The sequence below is a fragment of the Natator depressus genome, chromosome 6 (assembly GCF_965152275.1).
Source record: "Natator depressus isolate rNatDep1 chromosome 6, rNatDep2.hap1, whole genome shotgun sequence".
Taxonomy (NCBI): Eukaryota; Metazoa; Chordata; order Testudines; family Cheloniidae; genus Natator; species Natator depressus.
This window is the reverse complement of record NC_134239.1, coordinates 26,267,501-26,288,387: the sequence shown is the minus strand read 5'-3', so window position 1 is coordinate 26,288,387 and position 20,887 is coordinate 26,267,501. Positions and strand designations below refer to the sequence as shown.

Here is a 20,887-nt window from a genome sequence, read left to right as displayed (position 1 = left end):
ACAGGTGGGTAGAAAAGGAGCTCTCTTCCCTGTTCTCTGTCAAGACACCTGTCTGGGGTGGAGGGTGTCACTGCCAGGGCAGGGGACTTGTAATGAGTTTAGACTAGAGGTACCAGAGAGGAACCGATGGGTCTAGCACTACTCCCTTCAGAATATCCCATCAGTTCCCTTGTGTGGTTAGGATGGGGATGGAAATATGTAGCTGGATACTAGCTTGCTTGGAGAGGGGTGGATCAGACGAAGTGACCTTTGTTCCAGAGCAGCTACCCCTTGTGTTTTGGACATGACTTATTTCTGGGTTGTGAAACAGGCAGGCTCTCTGTGCATGGCAGCTTTCAGAGCAGACCCACAGTGCTGGCTCGCAGCAGGGGGGTCACTTGCTTGCCTGACAGATGTTCTTAAAGTGTGACCCTAGCTAATGTTGCAGATAAAAGTATACAGGCTTGTGGTCTGGGAGAGGATTTTATCAGGGTTCTTTCAAGATCCAGAGACAGACAAAGCCCGATATCTTAGTCCTTCTGCGGAGGGTTGTTTTTTTGCCCAGATTGGTCAAACATAAAATTAAGCAATCCCCTTCTGAGGAACTGACTGTGGTGGGATAGGGATGGGGGTGGGAAGGGGGAACTGATGACAGGTTTCTTGGTTAACCATGGTGCTCATGTGAGCAGGAGGTTAATTGGAAGGGGGGGACGATTTGGTTGTCCTTAAGCCCTATATCAGCTGCTTGTGCAATGACACTGCCTATACACCACCTGCTACCCAAGTGATGAGCTGCAAGCTTAGCTTAAGCCCCAGGGGACATTAAGCAATCAGAAGCCTCATAAAAATGGGATAATTGTGCTAATTAGAGATCACAACCATGAAGTTGCTACATCTGGAATATGACTGAAGTGCACAGGAAGTACCGAGGTAATGCCAGGGAGCATTGGTCACGACTCCCAGCCCAGGCCATTAAATCAGGTTAAAGCCTTTTCATAGGAAACACTCTAGCTTGGAAGGGTGTATGAAAATGAAATCATGGCTCAGTGATATTCCTCGTGTTTCTCAATGGAGGTGCAGTGCAAGCCAAAACCTCAGTAAGTGACTAAGAGCTTGATCCCATTGAAGTCCCCACTGACCTCAGTAGTGCAGGGTCAGACTCTAAATGTCATCAGAACATAAGAACAGCCATACTAGGTTAGACCAATGGTCCATCTAGCTCAGTATCCTGTCTCTGACAATGACCAGCCCCAGATGCTTCAGGGGAAATGAACAGAACAGGGCAATTATTGAGTGATCCATCCTCTGTTGTCCAATCCTAGCTTCTGGCAGCCGGAGGTTTAGGGACACCCAGAGCAGGGGGTTGCATCCCTGACCCTCACTATTAGCCATTGATGGACCTATCCTCCCTGAACTTATCTAATTCTTTATTGAACCCAGTCATACTTTTGGCCTTCGCAACACCCCCTGGCAATGAGTTCCACAGGTTGACTGTGTGTTGTATGAAGAAGGACTTCCTTATATTTGTTTTAAACCTGCTGCCTACTAATTACATTGGGTGGCCCCTGGTACTTGTGTTATGTGAAGGCTTGCTAGAGCTTATGCACTTTTCTGTTTTTCTCAGTAAGATTTGACTTCTAATTTTTAAAAGCCTCTTTTACTCTGTTTAGCCATGGTGGAAATTTTTTGGTCCGCTTACTTTTTAAAATATATTTGTGGCATACATATAGTTGGAGCCTCTATTATGGAGGTGTGGGTGGGTGGGGGTTTAAATCCATGCAGCTTGCAACTAATTTCATTCTTGTGATTGTTCCTTTTAATTTCTGTTTAACTGGCCTTCTCATTTCTGTGTAGTTCCCCTATTTTGAAGTTAAATGCTACTGTGGTGGGTTTCTTTGGTATTTCCCCTTTACAAGGAAGTTAACTTTAATTAAATTATGTGCTATTACCAAGCAATTCAATTGTATTCACCTCTTAGACCAGATCCTATGTGCTATTTAGGATTAAACCAAGAATTGCCTTGCCTTGTAAGTTCCAGGACTAGCTGCTCCAAGAAGCAGTCATTAATAGTGTCTAGAAATTTTATCTCTGGATCGCACCTGAGGTGACATGTTCCCAGTCAATATGGGGATAGTAGAAATCCCCCATTATTATTGGGTTTTCTGTTTTTGTAGCCTCTCTAATCTCCCTGACCATTCACAATTACTGTCACCATCATGGTCAGGTGGTTGGCAGTATATTCCTATTGCTATACACTTATTACTCAAGCATGGAATTTCTATCCAGAGAGATTCTATGGTACAGTTTGATTCATTTAAGATTTTTACTATATTCAACTCCATGCTTTCTTTCACATATAGTGCCACTCCCCCAACAGTGCAATGTACTGGGTCAGTCCTGTATATTTTGTACCCTGGTATTACTCTGTCGTATTGATTATCGTTGTTCCACCATGTTTCTGTGATGCCTATTATCAATATCCTCATTTAATACCAGGCACTCAAGCTCACCCTGTCTTAGTATTTAGACTTCTTGCATTTGTATACAAGTACTTATAAAATTTGTCAATATTTAGTTGTCTGCCTTCCTATGATGTAACTGAATAGAACTCTTTTGATTGACTGTTTCTCTTCAGTTCCTACCTGTACTTTATCAACTTCTATCCTCTCCTCCTTACTAGGATATAGAGTATCCCCTTTAATAAATCCTCCCTTAAGAGATGTGTCTGTCCGAACGTTGTGCTGCTCCGCACCTGTCAGTTGTCCCCCAGCCCTTAGTTTAAAAACTCCTCAACAACCTTTTTAATTTTACATGCCAGCCTGTATATCTGGCCTGAACTGCAGCATCTTCCAATAGGAGGATTTTAGGAGTGTTGCCAGGTTAGGAAGACTAACAAGTACCCAATGTACTGGCTTGTGGGAACACAAGGCAGGACTACAAGGGACAGTGGCAGATCGTATCAGTTTATGCCTCCTGTTTGGACCAGCAAGTGAGGATATGATGTGCATCTTTTTCTTTGCTGCTTCTTCAGAACATGTCTTCATACAAGCTAGTGAAATCTTGTGTTGGGCATGGATATGAGGCCTGAATTACAGAACTAGGTCAGGGGTGTTCTGAGCAGAGGCTCTGGTTCAGGTCCATCTCTAAAAAGAAATCAAACATTAAAATTGTAACAGGAAAAAGATGACACTTACTGGAGGAGTCCTTGGCTCCCCTTCATATTTCCCCGCCATGCTTGGCCCATGTGGCCTTTTATTTTTCATGATCTAAAGGGACTAGTAACCATGGTAAAGTCAGATTATTTCTATCACTGGTGGGTTGAGCTGTACTCTACTATGAAAGTTGGTAGGAAGGATGGCTTTGTGGATAGGCTATTGGTTTGGAAAGGAGACTTGAATTCAATTCTTGGCTCAGTCACAGACTTCCTCTGTGACCCTGGGCAAGTCTCCTTTATCTACCCTATGCCTCTCTTCCCCATCTGTAAAACAGGGATCAAACCATGAAGTTGGATAAAATCCATTAATAATTAAGAGTTGTTCAGATGCTGTGGTGATGAGAGCCACATAAGTACATAGATAATACAGCATTTTTTTTCTCACTAACTGTGGACCTCAAAATTGCCTTATTCTACTTGCCATCTTGCCATTCTCTCCCTCTGCAGTTCTGACTGGATTTCAGCAGCCACATTCACTATGCTGCTTTATTTCAGGGTTTTCTCTGGAGGGGCTCATCACTGAGGTATCCCTGTCTCCAGTCATGCATGGTTTTAGCCTCTTCGCTCCTGAGAGGTGGTATTAACTCCATTTTAAAGAGGCTGAAAGTGGTACGCTGAGGTAAAGGGGCTCGCCTGAGGCCACCCAAGGGTGTGTGATAGCACTTCATGGAGTTACATACACACCCAAGAGGAATCAAAATCAGGCCCTAGCATGCTAGGGAGGGGAACCTGAGGTACAGATTTTGCGATGGAGGGCATTAGGCATTGGCCTTTAAACCTTCTGGAGATCTGGGTTCAAATCTTGATTTAGGCCACAAATAAAGTAAGATAAGTTGGTGGTTTAATCCTAGACTTTTGGCCTGCATGACCACCACCACAACCAACTTCCCCACTCCCCCTTCCCAGACACACATTTGGCAGTCAATGCTCAGAGGCCTGGGGCTGGAATAGAAGGGGATGAAGCACGTCAGTACTGAGGTTCATGGCTGGAGTTGAATAGAGAAATGATAGTACATAACAGTCCCACAGAATCACAGTTTAAATTATTGCTATAGAAAACAGCCCTACCTATGATGCCTTAGCCCTAACTTTTGGTGTCTGAAAGAATAATGTTGTGTTTCCATAAGGAAGAGAATGACAGTTCTAAGGGATCTCTTTGTAACCCCACCTTTAGTCTCCCAAAGATTGTATTCAAAGCTCGGCCCCTGAGATTGACTGAGCAAAAAGGAGAAGATACATCTGATGGCAGCAACTAAGGCAACCGTGCGTCCTTGGCCGTGACAAAACTGGGAACTTCTCTCAGAGGCAGAATCTTCTCTGGGTGACTGAGAGGAGGTGTTACTTTGTGGGAGCCAGCTGTATGCAAGTGGCAAGATGAATGTTGTCTGGCAATTGCATGTTTTTAACCACTGTCAGAAGAGTCCGAATGCTTCGCAAATAAGCTAAAGAGCACGTGCTTCTCCTTACACAAACAGTCACAAACCCTCCTATGCATACACGCATGTTGTGCTTGGTGCCTAGAGAACATTCAAGTGGGGTTCTGCACCATAGTTAACATTTTGAATTTGTGTCTCTCAGGTGCAGAGGATGTGTGCTTCTAGGCGGATACTGCTGCTCGCGCTCACCTTCCTGGCATACACGGTGGACTCCACGTCGGCATATGGCACTGCTGAAACGCTCTGTGGTGGGGAACTAGTAGACACACTGCAGTTTGTCTGTGGGGACAGGGGCTTCTACTTCAGTAAGTAGCTCTGGCATTTTTTTTTTTGTGTTGAATTGACTGGCTACTTGAGCATCAGGGAAGCCGGAGGGGCATGCAGCAGGAAATGTTCTCCTCCAAAGACACATTAGCGCAGACACAATCACACATGCTTCTTCATCCCTATGGATGAACAGGTGACTTCTAAGAGCCCTGGTCCCACGTCCCTGATGGGCAGCTCACACTACTAGGATTCAGCTCATTTCCAGGGAGACAAAGCTCGTTCTAAAGATCTCTCTGACTGAAGGTGCCATAGTGCATGTTCTGGAATCAACACCCCCATGTGCCCAGCATTAGATCTAACATAACTTACCCTGGCTCAATGCACCACCCACAAAGTGAAGGCTATGGGAAATACACTAGCAGTTTTGATAAGATATGTGCAAGAGAGTAAAGAATCTATGCCCTCTTTCGTGTCACCTTACTCCCATTTTGCACCGATATAAGTGACTACCCAAGGAGCAAGACAGGGGAATCAGGCCCCAAGTGTGATGAAGATTCCACCATACTGGCGGAAGCCCTTGTTTTTCATGCATGTGGCCGTGCCAGAAGTGTCAAAAGGAAGCTGTCCGTTATGCTAGGAGTATTCGCTGGGCAGAAAACTCCCATATCCGAGGTGGAGCAGGGAGATTGCTGGGAAGTTGATCACACCGGTGCAAGAATGCAATTGCCATAACGATTTTCCCAAGCCATTTTCTTATTACTGCATGCTCAGTCTGTGCCCTGCATGTCCAATCTGTGTTCTGCACGTGTGAAAGCTTGTACAGACACCCGGACACACACATCCAATTAGGCATTCTGCTTACAGTTTTACCTGAGGCTTATGGACAAAAGCTGCCAATAACAATATACATTGATTTCAGAGGAAATGCTCATTTTTTCCTTTTTTATCTGTGCAGCTCTGGTTGTCTGCATTTGTCTGTTTCAAGCCACTCCCAGTGAATTTCAAAGGCCCCAAGCATGGATAATGACCCACTGCTGAAAATAGTAGTTAACGGTCCTTTCCCAACCTGTTGCTCTATCACTGGTGTCAAAAAAAAGTTGGTTAGCTGCTGGCATACAGGGCAAAAATGTCTTCGGCGGAGTTACTGGAAGTATGGTAGAGACCCAATCACATCACGCTTTCTGTCACAATATCACATTGTTTTGTCCTGTTTATACTAGCAGCTAAAAGATTCAACAACTGTGAGGTATAGGAGGGAAACAGAGGAAGGATGAACATACTGTGGTTAGCACCAGGCCATTTTCCTCATGGAGACAGGGTCACACTTCATCCCTTCAGCCTTACGTTGGGCACATTCATTTCTGCAGTGAGGATGCAGCTCCACTGGTTTCAGTAGAGCTGCACCCTGAATTTGTCGCAAGAGTCTTGTTGAGGTATTTCAATCAAAGGACACTATTTCTCCCTCCCCCAATTAAAGAATACTTCCATCTTGCTATTCGCTTGCTGACTGAACTGCTTTAATCTAATTACAGGAGTAACACTGAAAGACAACTATAATTTGTAGGAAGATGGCCAGGAGAGGTAAAGGTAGATAGCAAATGCACTCCCTGTTATAAATTCTCCCCTCCCTTACCGCCTATCTGATTTAGGCTAATTAGTGGCAATTCTCAATCTCAATTGGTAACCAACTGTATAGGATTTATTGATATCTAGATCTCAGTTTTCAGGGGGAAGGGGAATGGCTACATTTAGAAAAGAACCCAAATCTCAGCTTTGAATTTCCACCCCCAAAGTGTTTTGATCTGAACTTTGAGGTTTGGTTCAGCTCAACTGATGTCGCATCAGTTCTGTTGTTTTGCCTCATCTCACAGGAGCAGAAGGAGGTTCCAAAACTTTCATAGTGCAAACCACATTGAGATTGTCTCCTGGACCCATCACCTACAATTCATGGTGGTATAGAATCATAGTGTCATAGAACTGGAAGGGACCTTGAGAGGTCGTCTACTCCAGTCCCCTGCACTCAAGGCAGGGCTAAGTATTCTCTAGAGACCATCCCTGACAGGTGTTTGTTCTAACCTGCTCTTAAAAATCTCCACTGATGGAGATTCCACAACCTCCCTAGGCAATTTATTCCAGTGTTTAACCACCCTGACAGGTAGTTTTTCCTAATGTCCAACCTAAACCTCCCTTTTTGCAATTTAAGCCCATTGCTTCTTGTCCTATCCTCAAGACGTTAAGAAGAACAATTCTTCTCCCTCCTCCTTGTAACCACCTTTTATGTACTTGAAAATTATCATGTCCCCTCTTAGTCTTTTCTTTTCCAGACTAAACAAACCCAATTTTTTCAATCTTCCCTCATAGGTCATGTTTTCTAGACCTTTAATCATTTTTGTTGCTGTTCTCTGGACTTCCTCCAATTTGTCCACATCTTTCCTGAAATGTGGTGCCCAGAACTGGACACAATACCCAGAACTGGACACAGTGTGGTGCACTGTCCCTCGATTGGCCGTCCCAGTGGCACAGCAGTGTAATATTAAGAATGCTACTAAGAATTTTTAGCTGCACTGGTGTGATTGAGCAGCTGATCATAAACTGTCACCAGCTACTTTTCTGCTGACCACTAGCAAGTGCTTCAGGGGCTACAGTTCTGGAAGCTGGTTTGGAGCACTTCCTTTCTGTTGGTTAGCTTAGCTGCAAGAGTTTGCAGTTCTAGCTTACTCTTTCTGTTCTCATCTTCTGCCTTCCACGTTTCCTTCTGTCAACAGACCACATGCCAAAATTCTGCTGAGACTATAGGACCAGAGACTTGCTTTACTAGCCAATTGTGAAGAGGATAGCTCTGTCTGGGTCTAACACCTCTTCCTCTCTGTCTATATATAGTTGAGTGTCTGTCTCTCTCCTTTTGTGCGTCTTTCTCCCCTCCCCCTCTCTGAGGAGGAAAGGGAATGGGGCTTTTGTTTTGCTGACATACGGACCTCCTTTCACCTCAAGTAACCCTTTCTTCCAGTCCAAAATAAAAACACTTTTGAAGGCAGATAAGCAGCGTCATGCCAAGTGGAAAATACTCTTTTCTTCTCTTGATTTTTCTGAAGGGTCCCTGTGCCCAGGGAGAGGAAATAAAACCAGCCCAAGCCCATGTTAATCCTTTACCACCTAACAAGGGGTGCTTCATAGGACCTGCAATGTAAATCAAATTACACCTTGCAAGTCATGGGAACATGTCACTATACTGAGACACTGGGCACAGAGGAGCATAGCATAGAAACATGCTTATTAGCTCTGAAAAAGCCCTCAGTGGTATCTGAATTAGAATGCACCCTAATGATCTAAGGAACTTTCTCTTTAGTTTATCTCCTGCTCATTGTGCTGAACTGAGTATTCGGAAAATTCTGGCTTTACTTTTCAAAACTGGGGCCAGATTTTTCATAACTGCTTAGCACCGGGCAGCTCTCATTGAGAACGCTGGCTGCTCAGCATGCCATTTAAACAGTGCTTAATTTGTAGTGAAAGAGGTGCCGGGGCTCAAGCAATTAGGTGCCGGGGTTCAAGCAATTTTTTTTACTTCCATAACTGATGCGGCAAGCCCAGTAGCGCCGGGGCTACAAACTGCCAAGCCTAGAGGTGCTGGGGCTGAGCTCTGGCAAGCCCTGGCACAAATTAAGCACAGCATTTGCATGCATACAGGGGAGGTGAACCTGTTGGATAATCTGGCCCCGCACGCACTGCTGAGCTCCTCCTGCATCTATCAGAGAAAGATCTAAACATTAAAATGTCTTGACTTATTTCATGCATCGCTTCTCTTCCAGCACTGGGATTTTCATAGAAACCCACTGCTATACCTCAGTATGAAAGGAAATAATTTTAAAAAGTCAATTAAAACTAAAGCACTAGGCAGGCATCGCTGGGAGGCACAGCACTGTTGCATTTAGGTGCCTCCATTAGCCCTGGTTGCTGTAGTGTCTGAGCACCTCTCAAGCATCCTGGGCTTGATTCTCCATTGCTCTGCACTGTGGTGTTGCCATTTGCACCAGGGCCTGGTGGATGCAAGATCCCATCAGATCAGAATGGCAACACTTGATACCCACTTTAGACCGGTGTCATTGACAATACAAGGTGCAAAGCAATGGAGAGCTGGGTCAATGTATTTATCTGGTGAAGCAGGGAAGTACACCGGAAGTACACAGTGTAGGGGACTAAAAATTAAATTCACTTGGGAGAATCAGAATTGCCAACCTCAGGTGTTCATAAATAATGAGATTATCTTAAAAATATGCATTGGGTTCTTTTTTATATGCCCTCTGGATTCGGAGTCTTTAGGACTCACATTTTCAAGCTCTTCTGCACAAGATCAAGAAATTTATGAATGACATGAAAGGGGAGATTACTTAGATTGCAAGGTCTTTGGGGCAGGGTTCATCTCTTTGTTGTGTATTTGCACAGTGCCTAGCACAATGGGTCTTGGTCCATGCCTGGGGGCTCCTAGCTACCATCGCATTACAAATAATAAATATTCATCATGACTCCCAAGAACCGCAGCTCTAAAAGAAATACAAACGATCATGGAGATTATCGGTGTTGAAACTAACTTTAATGGTGGTGCCTAGTTAATTACCAGAGGACCATTTCTGCTGGGTTGTTAGTACACAAGGATGACACTCTGAGTCAGTACTGGTGCTGGCGTTGCTCAACTGAGGGGACGGGATAGATGAGAGAAATTATCTCTTTTTATATAAACCATAAAAAAGTTTTGCACTTTTAAAAATACTTTTTTGCTTTGTCTGGTATGGTTTCTCTTGTAAGCTCTGTGGGACAGGGATTGGCATTGTCTGTGTAGCACCCAGCACAACGGGGCCCGGATGCTACCGTCGCCCAACAGCGATAAACGGAAATGGAGAGAATGTACTTGCCGCTCCCCAGGGTCCCAATCCTGTAGCCCTTACTCCTGAAGAAAACTCTGTGAGAAAGCCCACTGATGTTTAAATGGAATTCACACATGAATGAGACCTGCAGGAATAGTCCAAAGGCAACCGTTCTTCTGGGCGCACTCCTAACTCCAGGCCTTATATCTAAAGGGTGTGGGGGGTTTTCTTTGGTTTAAGCCAGTGGTTTTCAACCTGTGGTCTGAGGACTCTGCCAACTATGTCTAAAATTTCCAAGGGGCCTGCACCTCCGTTTGAAATTTTCTAGGGGTCCGCAAATGAAAAAAGGTTGAAAACCACTGGTTTAAGGGGGTGGGCCAGTGGAGATGTTGTTTCTCTCTGTTCTGCATGGAAACGAGCTAAAACCGTAATATTTAAATCTAGATCTTGTGCACCAGGGGATAAGGGTTGGAGGAATATTTTGATCTGAGATTTTGCTTCAGCTCCTCTCCATTTCTGTATTTAGTGAGAGAGGATGCAAAGGTGTTTTGCGGTAGCGGAGAAAAGTGGGGAAACAACAGTTCTGAGACGTGCGAAGAATGCACATCCTCCTTCAGCTGGTACCAAATATGTGATTTTTCCCTCCATCAAATCATTTCAGGAGGAAATATGGGGAGAGACGCTGAAAACATTTTGCAATGAAAACTCCTATGACCCTCTCACAACGTAGTCTAAACCTCTCCCTTTTGTAGCCAGGTCCTCCGCTGGTGTAGATCAGTGGAGCGTTTGCCAATTTATACCAGCTGAGGATCCGGCCCTAGAGGTTAAGTGATCTTGCAGGACTTTTGGACTGTTCTTGTATTTGAGCAAGGCACTTGTGAAGATTTTCCTCTGAGGCTGATGAGAGGAGAGAGTGGCAGAAAACCAGCTCTCTAAAATGAGTTGGATGTCAAAACACCAAACTCTGTGTGAATGTTTCTGAGAAAGGCTCCGACTTGCTGCTACTCAGACCCTTCTACAGTCCAACACAGTGATGCAAAGGCAGCACTGAAGGCTATCGTTCTGACCAGGAAGCTTTTTGCACCAGTGTGAGTGACTGCACAATGAGCAGGATGATGGTGATTTAGGCTCAGAGGCATTAGAATGAGGGGTGCAGGGCCAAGAGTCTGACACCAGGGTTAGGGCCTCAGCAGGAGCAAGGGACTCCTGCTATGAGCAAAAAAAACCAGAACCAGGGAGAGGGGTGGATAGAAAGGAAGACCTGGATCTGGAGTTGTTGGAATAGGGGCAGTGGAGGAGGGGGGAAAGGGGGGGTGTCTGACTTCTCTGTAAACAACAGCTCCTGTTTCCTCCTTTCCAACAGCTGATAAGAATTTAGCTCTTTCCAACAGCCACTTATGCTGACAGGGCACATTCTTTCTCTCTGCCATTCCTCACAATAACACGGAAAAAGAAGGGGTGGGGGGGAGGCAGTTGCTGCTGGGTCGGGGGGAGGGGGACTGAGACAATGGCTGTGGCTGCCCAGCCATCTGACAAAGGCTTTCTTGTTAGTCTCTACATTCCTCTGACAGGGGAGAGGGGATTGTTTACACCCAAAGCCTCATTCCATTTGGCTTGGTGCTTGACTGATTGGAGAAGCCGGGGAGACCGGAGAATCCTAAAATTTCTCCTGTGTGTGGCACGCACACACGCAGCGCGTACACGCTGCTTCCTCCCCATGCAGCCATGAACAAGTACATGCGTTTCCCCCACCCCGTGCACAGACATGCATGTGGTGCATCCCACCCCACCCCACACACATACCGCTATGCACATAGACTCGTAGAACTGGGAGGGACCTCGAGAGTCATCTGGTCCAGTCCCCTGCACTCACGGCAGGACTAAGTGTTCTCTAGAGCATCCCTGACAGGTGTCTGTATGCATGAGGGAGACTGCATGTGAGACATACCCGTACGTGCGCTCAAATGTCAGCGCTAGTAGCAGTTTTGATTGAGAAGCCGATGGCGGGGGGGGGGGGAAGGAGGAGGGGGGAGCCAGAGAAATTCAGGGATTACCAGTCTAGCAAACCTGTCCACACTTTGTGGCTGGCGTCCTGGGGCTGTTTGAATTAAAGGAACAGATCAGCCAGCACCTCACCTCCTCTGTGAGCTCTAAAAACAAGCTCCGAACATTAGGTAATATTCTGGTCAGTCTGCTTTCTCCAGATACCGGCTCTCCAGCAATGGGCTCCCAGACCGGCAGCATGACCCAGTGTCACTTGTTGCTATGTCGCACTCCTATGAAAAGCAGAAAGGTGGCCACCTGACATCTGCCCAGCCACGCCTGCCACACTCACTTTGATTTGGAAGATCTGAATGTAGGTGACATGGGCAGGACTGGATCTTCTTCCTCCAGCTCCTTGCTAGGTCACCTAGGATATGCATGTGCATACACCCATGTGCCTCCTGCAGTAGCACTTGTTTCACATCATACTAAGGGAGAGGGAAGAAGTGCTATCAAAAATCCTGTTTGCTACTTACATGCATGACAAAGCTGAGGCCTGCAGTTACGCTGCAGATATTTGCTCTTCGGTGTAAGTAGTAGTGATAGTAGAACCTACATAACTATAATAATATTACCTAGCTCGCTTTTCATCAGTAGCTCTCAAAGTGCTTTACAAAGGAGGGCAATTTTAGCTTCATTTTACAGGTGGGGAAACTGAGGCACGGCAAGGGGACGTGATTTGCCTGCGGTCACCCGGAAGCCCAGTCGCTAGGTGACTGAGCGCAATCGCTTTTTCTTGCTGCAATCACAAGGGCCAAAAAGTATTCAAAAACACGGTTGCAGAAAATTAGGCATCTAAGTAGCACTGGCCTGATTTTCCCACAGATGCTCCATAGCTCACACTGAAGTCACAGGGAGATGCAGGTGCTCATCACCTCCGAAAACATTGGCCAGAGACGATGCATAATACTTTGCTATGAAATGCACTTGCACTGCCCCAGCAGCGTTCATGTGCGCTAATGTTACTGCTAACTCTGCTCGTTCTGTAGCCTGCTTCAAACCAACCCCCTTCCCAGAGGGGCTTCCCAAGTCGGGTGTGGGCTGATCGAGGAAGGGTCCTGTTTTTAAGTGATAATAAAAGTGCTAGGGATTCTGGGTAACCTGGTACATATCAGCAGTACGGGGGGGTTGATTTCAGAGGAGCATGCCCAGTAAGCATAGGGCTTTAACGGAATGATTGATTTATGGAGCAGGAAAGGAAGCAGGTCTCCTTGTGAAAATACAGTCATTAGTTAAACAGAGAACACAAGGGGAAAGGTAAACATTTAACTCTTGCACTAATCTGGGAGTGAATGGCTGCTGATCCCTCTTCCATCACCTCTGCCAAAGAATAGATTCCCTATAGTAGTGCGGTAATACAGCAACCTAACCTCCTTCCATGTTTCAGTGACGTTAAGGCAAGAGGCCACAAATGGGCCAAAAGCCAGGAAATTCACCCTTCAGTCCATGAATAAATCACATTAGGGAACTAACACTCACCCCAACCTAGTCCAGCAGTGTTATCACCCTTTACTAGACATTTCCTGGCTTCTGTTGCCTTTGGGTCATTATCTAGAAGTAGTTTCTGGTACTGAATATCCTTGTTTGTTTGTTTTTAAAAGCACTAAATCTTTCATGAAAGGTTGTATTGGCTTCTGGTGAGATTCAAATCCCCGGCCATCATACAATTATGTAATTGGAAATGTGTCCTATCATAGGAAAATAGTTGGCAGCAAAGTGAGCAAGGAAAACAGCAGGCAGACGGTTACACAGCAACTTCTCAGGGTTTTCAAGTGTTTTTGTTTGTTTCCTTTTCGGTGGGAAAGGAATGTTGAGTTTGGGGAAAAGGATTGAAGAATGGAAGGTGGAAATAGCAAAAGCAAAAACACAAGGCCATATTGGACTACTCACCTGCCAAACTAAAGGTGGGAATTTCAAGAGTGTTTGGTACTGCATTGACTTCAATGGGAGCAGAGTTAGGCCAATGAGGTGTATTTCTGAGAATCCCACACATAACTGTGTGCAGTAGATATTGGTTAAAATTGTCAAAAGTGCCTAAGTCCCATTTTCAAAAGTGACTTAGGCTGGAATCTGCCAAGAGATTTAGGCACCAAGTCCTCATTGAAATCAGTAGGAGTTAGGTGCCCAAATACCTTTTTGAATCCCATCCTTAAGCTTCTAAGTTACAGTGAAAGCTAATGGAATTTAGGCTCCTAGTCACTTAGCTATCAGTTAGGTGCTTTACCTAACTTCTCTCTTTGAAAGAAATGTTAAGTCTTTAAAACATAATCCCTTCCCCAAACCTATGCACTTCAGCACCTTAGGACAGAAATGCTGACACAACCTTCCACTAGTGTGAATGTAAATGGAGTACTATCAAAAAGGGTCACTTTGCTTTTTCTTGATTTTCACTTTACACTCCCTCTCCTTTTCCTGGAATCATAAATATGCTAAATATTCGAGCTGTTCCTAGTTTTTCAGACAGCAGGGACAGTGCAATACTTAGATTCTACTAGATTTCAGTTGCTTATAGGAACGGGTCCCGTGTCTGTAATAGAAAAGGGGACATTTGTCTTGTTAGCTCTCCTGCATCTGAGTATGATCAGTGTCAAGGTTCCTTCCCCACTCTGAACTCTAGGGTACAGATGTGGGGACCTGCATGAAAACCCCCTAAGGTTATTTTTACCAGCTTAGGTTAAAACTTCCCCAAGGTACAAACTATTTTACCTTTTGCCCTTGGACTTTATTGCTGCCACCACCAAGCGTCTAACAAATATATAACCGGGAAAGAGCCCTCTTGGAAACGTCTTTCCCCCCCCAAAATCCTTCCCAAACCCTACACCCCCTTTCCTGGGGAAGGCTTGATTAAAAATCCTCACCAATTTGAATAGGTGAACACAGACCCAAACCCTTGGATATTAAGAACAATGAAAAAGCAATCAGGTTCTTAAAAGAAGATTTTTAATTGAAGAAAAAAAGTAAAAGAATCACCTCTGTAAAATCAGGATGGTAAATGCCTTACAGGGTAATCAGATTCAAAACACAGAGAATCCCTCTAGGCAAAACCTTAAGTTACAAAAAGACACAAAAACAGGAATATACATTCCATTCAGCACAGCTTATTTTATCAGCCATTTAAAGAAAACAGAATCTAACGCATATCTAGCTAGATTACTTACTAAGTTCTAAGACTCCATTCCTTTTGTGTTCCCGGCAAAAGCATCACACAGACAGACCCAGACCCTTTGTTTCTCCCCCCCCCACCCCCGCTCCAGCTTTCAAAGTACCTTATCTCCTCATTGGTCATTTTGGTCAGGTGCCAGCGAGGTTATCCTAGCTTCTTAACCCTTTACAGGTGAAAGGGTTTTTCCTCTGGCCAGGAGGGATCTTAAAGATATTTACCCTTCCCTTTATATTTATGACAATCAGTTATGCAGATAAATGATTGGACAGCTGTGGATCCCTTCTTCATATGAACTCAGATAGGTATTCCCTCCCTCTCTGCATAGGCCTGCATTTCCCATCGACCAGGGGTGGCCAAACTTACTGATCTTCTGAGCCACATACGATAATCGAGGGCTGGGCATGCTTGCTGGGGCTTTGGGGCTTCAGCCCTGTGGTGGGGTGGTGGGGCTAGGGTCTTCTGTGCTGTGGGGAAGGGGGTCTCAGCAATGGCATAGCCAGGTGGAGAAAACAGGGGGAGCGGAGATAAAAAAGGCGCCACCCGGCTGACCCGCTGCTGAAGACCCAGAGCCCCGCTGGGCGAGTAAAACTTAAAAAGGCACCAAAAAATGTAAAAAGGTGCCACTTGTGCTCGGTGGGGGAGTGGCCGTTGCCCCGCTCCCCCCCCTCCCCCAGCTACGCTACTGGGTCTCGGGGCTTCAGCCCCACAGGAAGCACCTGTCGGGGCTTGGGGCTCCAGCTCCACTCCTGCTGAAGCCCCCAGCCCCAGCAGGTATGCCCTGTGGGGCGGAAGCCCTGCCTGAGAGACCCCCCTCCCCGCTAGCCCCACCACAGAGCAGAAACCCTGAGCTTCTCCTGTGCCCGCCCCCCGCCCCCGAGTCTGGTAGATGAAGAATGGGAGGGGGGGATGAGTTCCTCCACGAGCCGCATTTTAACTGTAAACGAGCTGCATGTGGCTCACGAGCCGTGGTTTGGTCACCCCCGCCATAGACATTGATGGGAGTTAAGCACACACAGAGAAGAGTACATCCACTGTATCTGTAAGTGAGGCATCTGCCTCTCTCCCTCCCAGCTGCCTTTACTGTTTACCTGCTGATTAGTGGGTATTACCAACTGGAATACATGCACAGACTCACCAATGGGCCAGGCAACTCATATGGACACACCCACAGCAGTCATGGGGTCTTTCCCTAGAGATAACAAGGCACTAAAATGCACCCTTTTATTTCCAGCAACTTGCAGCCAGTCACAGGGAACTGGCCACTGCTGCTGACCCCAATCAGGGTAGGGCTGGGGTTGGAAATTAGAATTAAATGGGGAGCCACAGTCCGAAGCATGGGGCCGGGGGAGAAGGCTGTGCCTTTAAATACAGTCCAAATGCGGGGAGTTCACATGCCACCAACATTTTAATGAGAGAAATAAACTCCCAACAATGCTTGTCTTTTTCCCTTCACTGAACTTTTCTAGGAAGAAAACCATCCTTCTAACCTTCACGGCTCGCTGATTAAAGGTCGTGCCTGAAATGTTTTCAGAAAAGAAAAAAAAGAAAATAGATCTAGCCCAGCTTCTGGAATCATTTAAAAAGATGTTATGAGTCAGCAAAGTCCCCTATAGCAGCTCAGATTCACTCTGGTGCCTTACTTGTTCTGGTGTCCTTAAAATGTGGCTGTGTGGAGAAGGCAGAAAATGGGGATGTCCGATGAAATAGGACAGCGGTTGTGTTTTTTGGTTTTGTTTTAAAAGCAATTAAACTAGTGGTAGGTCTCCGGGGGCTTCCTTTCATAGTACATATTTACTGTACTTCAGCAACATGAGAGAGCGTATGTCTCTGCAGAGTTGGTAGGTTAGTCTGAAGAATGTTCTGTGTAACCCTGATGAAAAATGTACTAATGTTATATGGGTCTAAAGGGGCTTTATCCCTAAATTGCTGTTCCAATACGGGAAGGGGAATGAGATCTACTGTTATAAGGCACTTTCATACCAGTCTAACTGTGTCCACGCTAGGAGTTGTACGTATAACTACATCAGTACAAAATGACACCCCTAACTGAAATATCTACACGGGTACAAAAATTGTGCGCTGTTTACATTGCAGTAGTACCTAAAATGTGCTAGGTTCCGTGCAAACCTAGGAAGAAGAGAGGACAATCTAATTCAAAACCACTGGTACCTAACTGCTAGGTCTGCCATTTCAGGTAGACCCGTGGGACGAAATAACAGAAGATTCAACCGTGGCATAGTGGAGGAGTGCTGTTTTCGGAGCTGTGACCTTGCTCTTTTGGAAACATACTGCGCAAAGTCTGTTAAGTCTGAGCGGGACCTCTCGTCCTCTTCTCTTGTGGTCCTGCCAGCGCTAAGCAAGGTAGGTGAAGATTGTATCCAGAAATCAGCCGCTCTTTAAAAAAAAAAAAAAATCCCACGGGAGAGGAAAGTTCTTATCTCTAAGATCTGCTGCTTCTGCAGTAACAACAGTACCTAGAGACCTTCATGGAACATAGAGTGAATATCTTCAGTGGGGAAATAATGTAAGATAACCTGTCCAAAACAAACATATAATAAAGTGAGAGATCAGATGACTAGATGAAGTAAATAAAGAGAGTAGGGTAAATAAAGATTAAAACTGAAAGGCAAGGGAGGACTCAAATGAGTTTAATAAGAACAGAAAGGACCACCAGATCATCTAGACAACTTGTGCTGGCCGCTACAAAGTGAAAGTAGCTCAGTCACGAAAAGTAGTACTGGCTACTGGAGCAATAGGAAAGCATTGTAATCCGGTGGAGAAAGCGGGGGACTGGGCATATGACTCCAGAGTTCTCTAGCTGGCTCGTGTGTTCTAAGGCCTCGGCTACACTGGGGGTGTGATTCGAACTAAGATATGCAACTTCAGCTACGCTATTCACGTAGCTGAAGTCGAAGTATCTTAGTTCGACTTACCTGGCTGTCCTCACGGCAGCAAGTCGACCGCAGCGGCTCCCCCGTCGACTCCGTTTACTCCTCCTGCCAAGGTGGAGTACAGGCGTCGATTTGGAGGTCGATTTATCGCATCTAGACAAGACGCGATAAATCGATCCCTGATAGATTGATCACTACCCACCGGTCCGGCGTCTAGTGAAGACATAGCCTTATTGAACTAACTCACCTCTAGCACTGATCTGCTGATGCAAGGCACCAAGGGCCTGATTTTGCCCGAGGGACTGAGCACCCTCAGCTCCAAATGACTCCATTTGAAATTGTGGATGTTCATTAAAATTCCAAATTGGACCCTGTAAATGCAAATTGCAAGATTAGGGAGATGATTGATTCTCCTTTATGGTTCAGTAAAACCATCACACCAAGAAACAAATTGAGGCCACTTGCTTCCTCCTGTCTCATTTAGTCTTTCCTATCCTCATTTAGCTAAAGAAAAAATCTTGCTGTTAATAATAGTAATACTTAAAGTTTATATAGATCTCAAAGCACTTTATAAAAGAGGACAAGTGTCATCCTCATTGGGGAAACTGAGGCCCAGAGCACTGAAGTGACTAGTCTGAGGTTACAGAAAAGTCAGCAATAGAACCAAACCAGTATCCCATCCACTGTGCTATGCTTTCTCTCAACAGCAGCAATAACTGGCAACGTCTGAGGGAGATGGAACCAAGGGCTAAATCCTTCATTTTAGAGACACCCGCCTATTTTTTGTGGGGAAAAAATTAACATTTAAAAAACCCTCATCCTGCTTGATATTTGCAGAAGGACCATCTGGGCTGTGGGAACAAAGTTGCTAGCATTTCCTAGTGGACAAATACATCGGCCCCACATACAGTCAGGAAGATGAATACATTTGGGCTAAATTGGATTGCAGAGATATCTAAATATCTAACTAAAAACTAGGTTTTGCATCTGAGCAGAGCCCTCGAGTGAAAGCAAATCTAGAAGACAATGAATTGCCATCCATAATTGCCTTTAGTGGCTTCATAAATACTTCTGCTAGTACAGCAAATCCTTTAAATGAATCCCCCTTTCTCCAAAAGCAGTAACACACTGTCAGGGAAGAGAAGAAAAGCAATGAGAGAGTGCCCATCACAGGTAACTTCATACCCACCAATGCACAAGAGCTGTTAAATATCTCAAAGCCAGGAGTGAGATGTCACCCTTTCCCTCCTAATGCAGACTTTTTGCTTTCAGAGCCTCAGATTGGGCAGGTCTTCCTAGCTGGGTTTCACTGGGGCAACAATAGCCCACAGTGTCATGGGATTTTCAGCCAATGGTCTATTCAGAGTGACCCTCATTTTGTTTTTCCTTTACCACCCCACCCCCTTTCACCTCTTTCAGGATAGCTTTCAAAAACCCTCGCATGCCAAGTACTCCAAATATGATGTGTGGCAGAAAAAGAGCCCACAGCGCCTACAACGGGGAGTTCCCAGCATCCTCAACACTCACAGGTACCGGTGGCAAGCCGAAGGGTTGCAAGCATCTGATGAAACCAAGGTGCATCGTCCCCTCATCTCCCTGCCCAGCCAGAAGCCCCTGGTAGTGCAAGTTTCCTCAGAAACATCAGGGAACCGGAAATGAACTGTGAAATGGATTCTATATTTTTTTTTTTTAAATCTCCTGGGGGGGACTTTTGAGGCCTAACTTCCCTAGCCCTTAGCCCTCTTGGCTGCGAAGCGAGAGGGATATCGCCTTTCCACCCAGAAGCAATAAAAAGGGGCACTGTAACACCATTTTAAAGAGAACCAAACAACTGACATAGTGAGAATGGGATTACAGCATTGTCAGCAACAACATAATTTCTGTGGCATTGTCCTTTAAGCATTAAAGTGTTTTTTTTTAAACTTCTGTTTTGTTTTGTTCCCCTATCTACCCAGTATTTTCAAGCCCATACTTAAAAGGGGCCGTTTGGCACTTGAACTGTTTTAATATTGGGCAGGGCATGACATCCCACGTGCCAGCAGCAGAATGCAAAAGAAAGAGCAAGAAAAAAGAATACGAAATTGAAAAACAGAAGAGTCCATTCCATGTCTTTCTTGACAAGAAAGTGAAAAAAATGGGGCAACATTTATTTGGAGGGGTTAAATTTTTTTCTCATTCCCACCCCACTTTTTTGTTTGGTGTTTTTCTTGTTTTTGTAAAGAGCAATTTTTTTTGTTGTTTGCACCTTTACTTAAAAACAAACAAAAAAAGTAACTGAGAAGAAATTCCAAGAAGACCCATCTGAATTTATTTGTGTGTGTATGTGCTTAATTACAAGATTCCAAATCGACTTGCACCTTTTTAAAATCACGGATGAAGTGTGAGAAAGAGGTAAAGGAAAGGGGGGAAAATAAAAAAGAGGAAGTGAACTGATGTTCACTTTAAATAGAGGAGGCGTCTGCATTGCACATTTGCCACGGATTTAGTTGATTTATATATATAATATATATAACTTTTTTTGGCAAAAAGCACTATTTTTATGGGACAATTTTTGTGTAGTATCTGAAGAGGGATTGTAATGTTTAAAATGTGTTATGGTGCTAAAGTAAGTTGGAAGGGGGGAAAACCCAGAAATAGCAGGGGGTGGGGTGGGGTGGGGAGGGGAGGGAAGGACAAGATATTCAATACTGAACTTGAAATTGTAGCTTTTCGTTTTAGGAAAAGTGTGATAAATGTGTTTCTTTTCTCTTCTGAAATATAGCTTGGTCATGACCATATGAGCTAGTTGGCTGTCACTCACATACACAGATGCACGCACATGCAGAAATACGTCTATACGCATTTGTTTAGATCAAAAGGGAATTTTTTGAAAAAGATAAACTATTCTGACGTTGTTAAGGTATCCGAGTTACAACTCTAGGCACCTATTCTGCAAGAACTTAGGCATGTGCTTAACTTCTCACCCTGAGTGTAGTTCCATCAACTTTAGTGGGACTACTAATAGCGTGGAAAGGTAGGCATAAGCTTTTGCAAGA

General features: G+C 45.0%; 1 protein-coding gene across 1 annotated transcript in view; it reads left to right on the top strand.

Moving 5' to 3' along the window:
• The window catches only part of IGF2 (insulin like growth factor 2), a 29,495-nt gene extending 9,026 nt beyond the window's left edge, over positions 1 to 20,469 (top strand). Inside the window, exons 2-4 of the mRNA XM_074954850.1 lie at positions 4,772 to 4,934; positions 17,156 to 17,322; positions 19,272 to 20,469. Coding sequence (XP_074810951.1) covers positions 4,772 to 4,934; positions 17,156 to 17,322; positions 19,272 to 19,511 — 570 coding nt within the window. The 3' untranslated portion in view covers positions 19,512 to 20,469. The remainder of the gene's footprint in view (positions 1 to 4,771; positions 4,935 to 17,155; positions 17,323 to 19,271) is intronic.
• Positions 20,470 to 20,887: the final 418 nt, after the last annotated feature.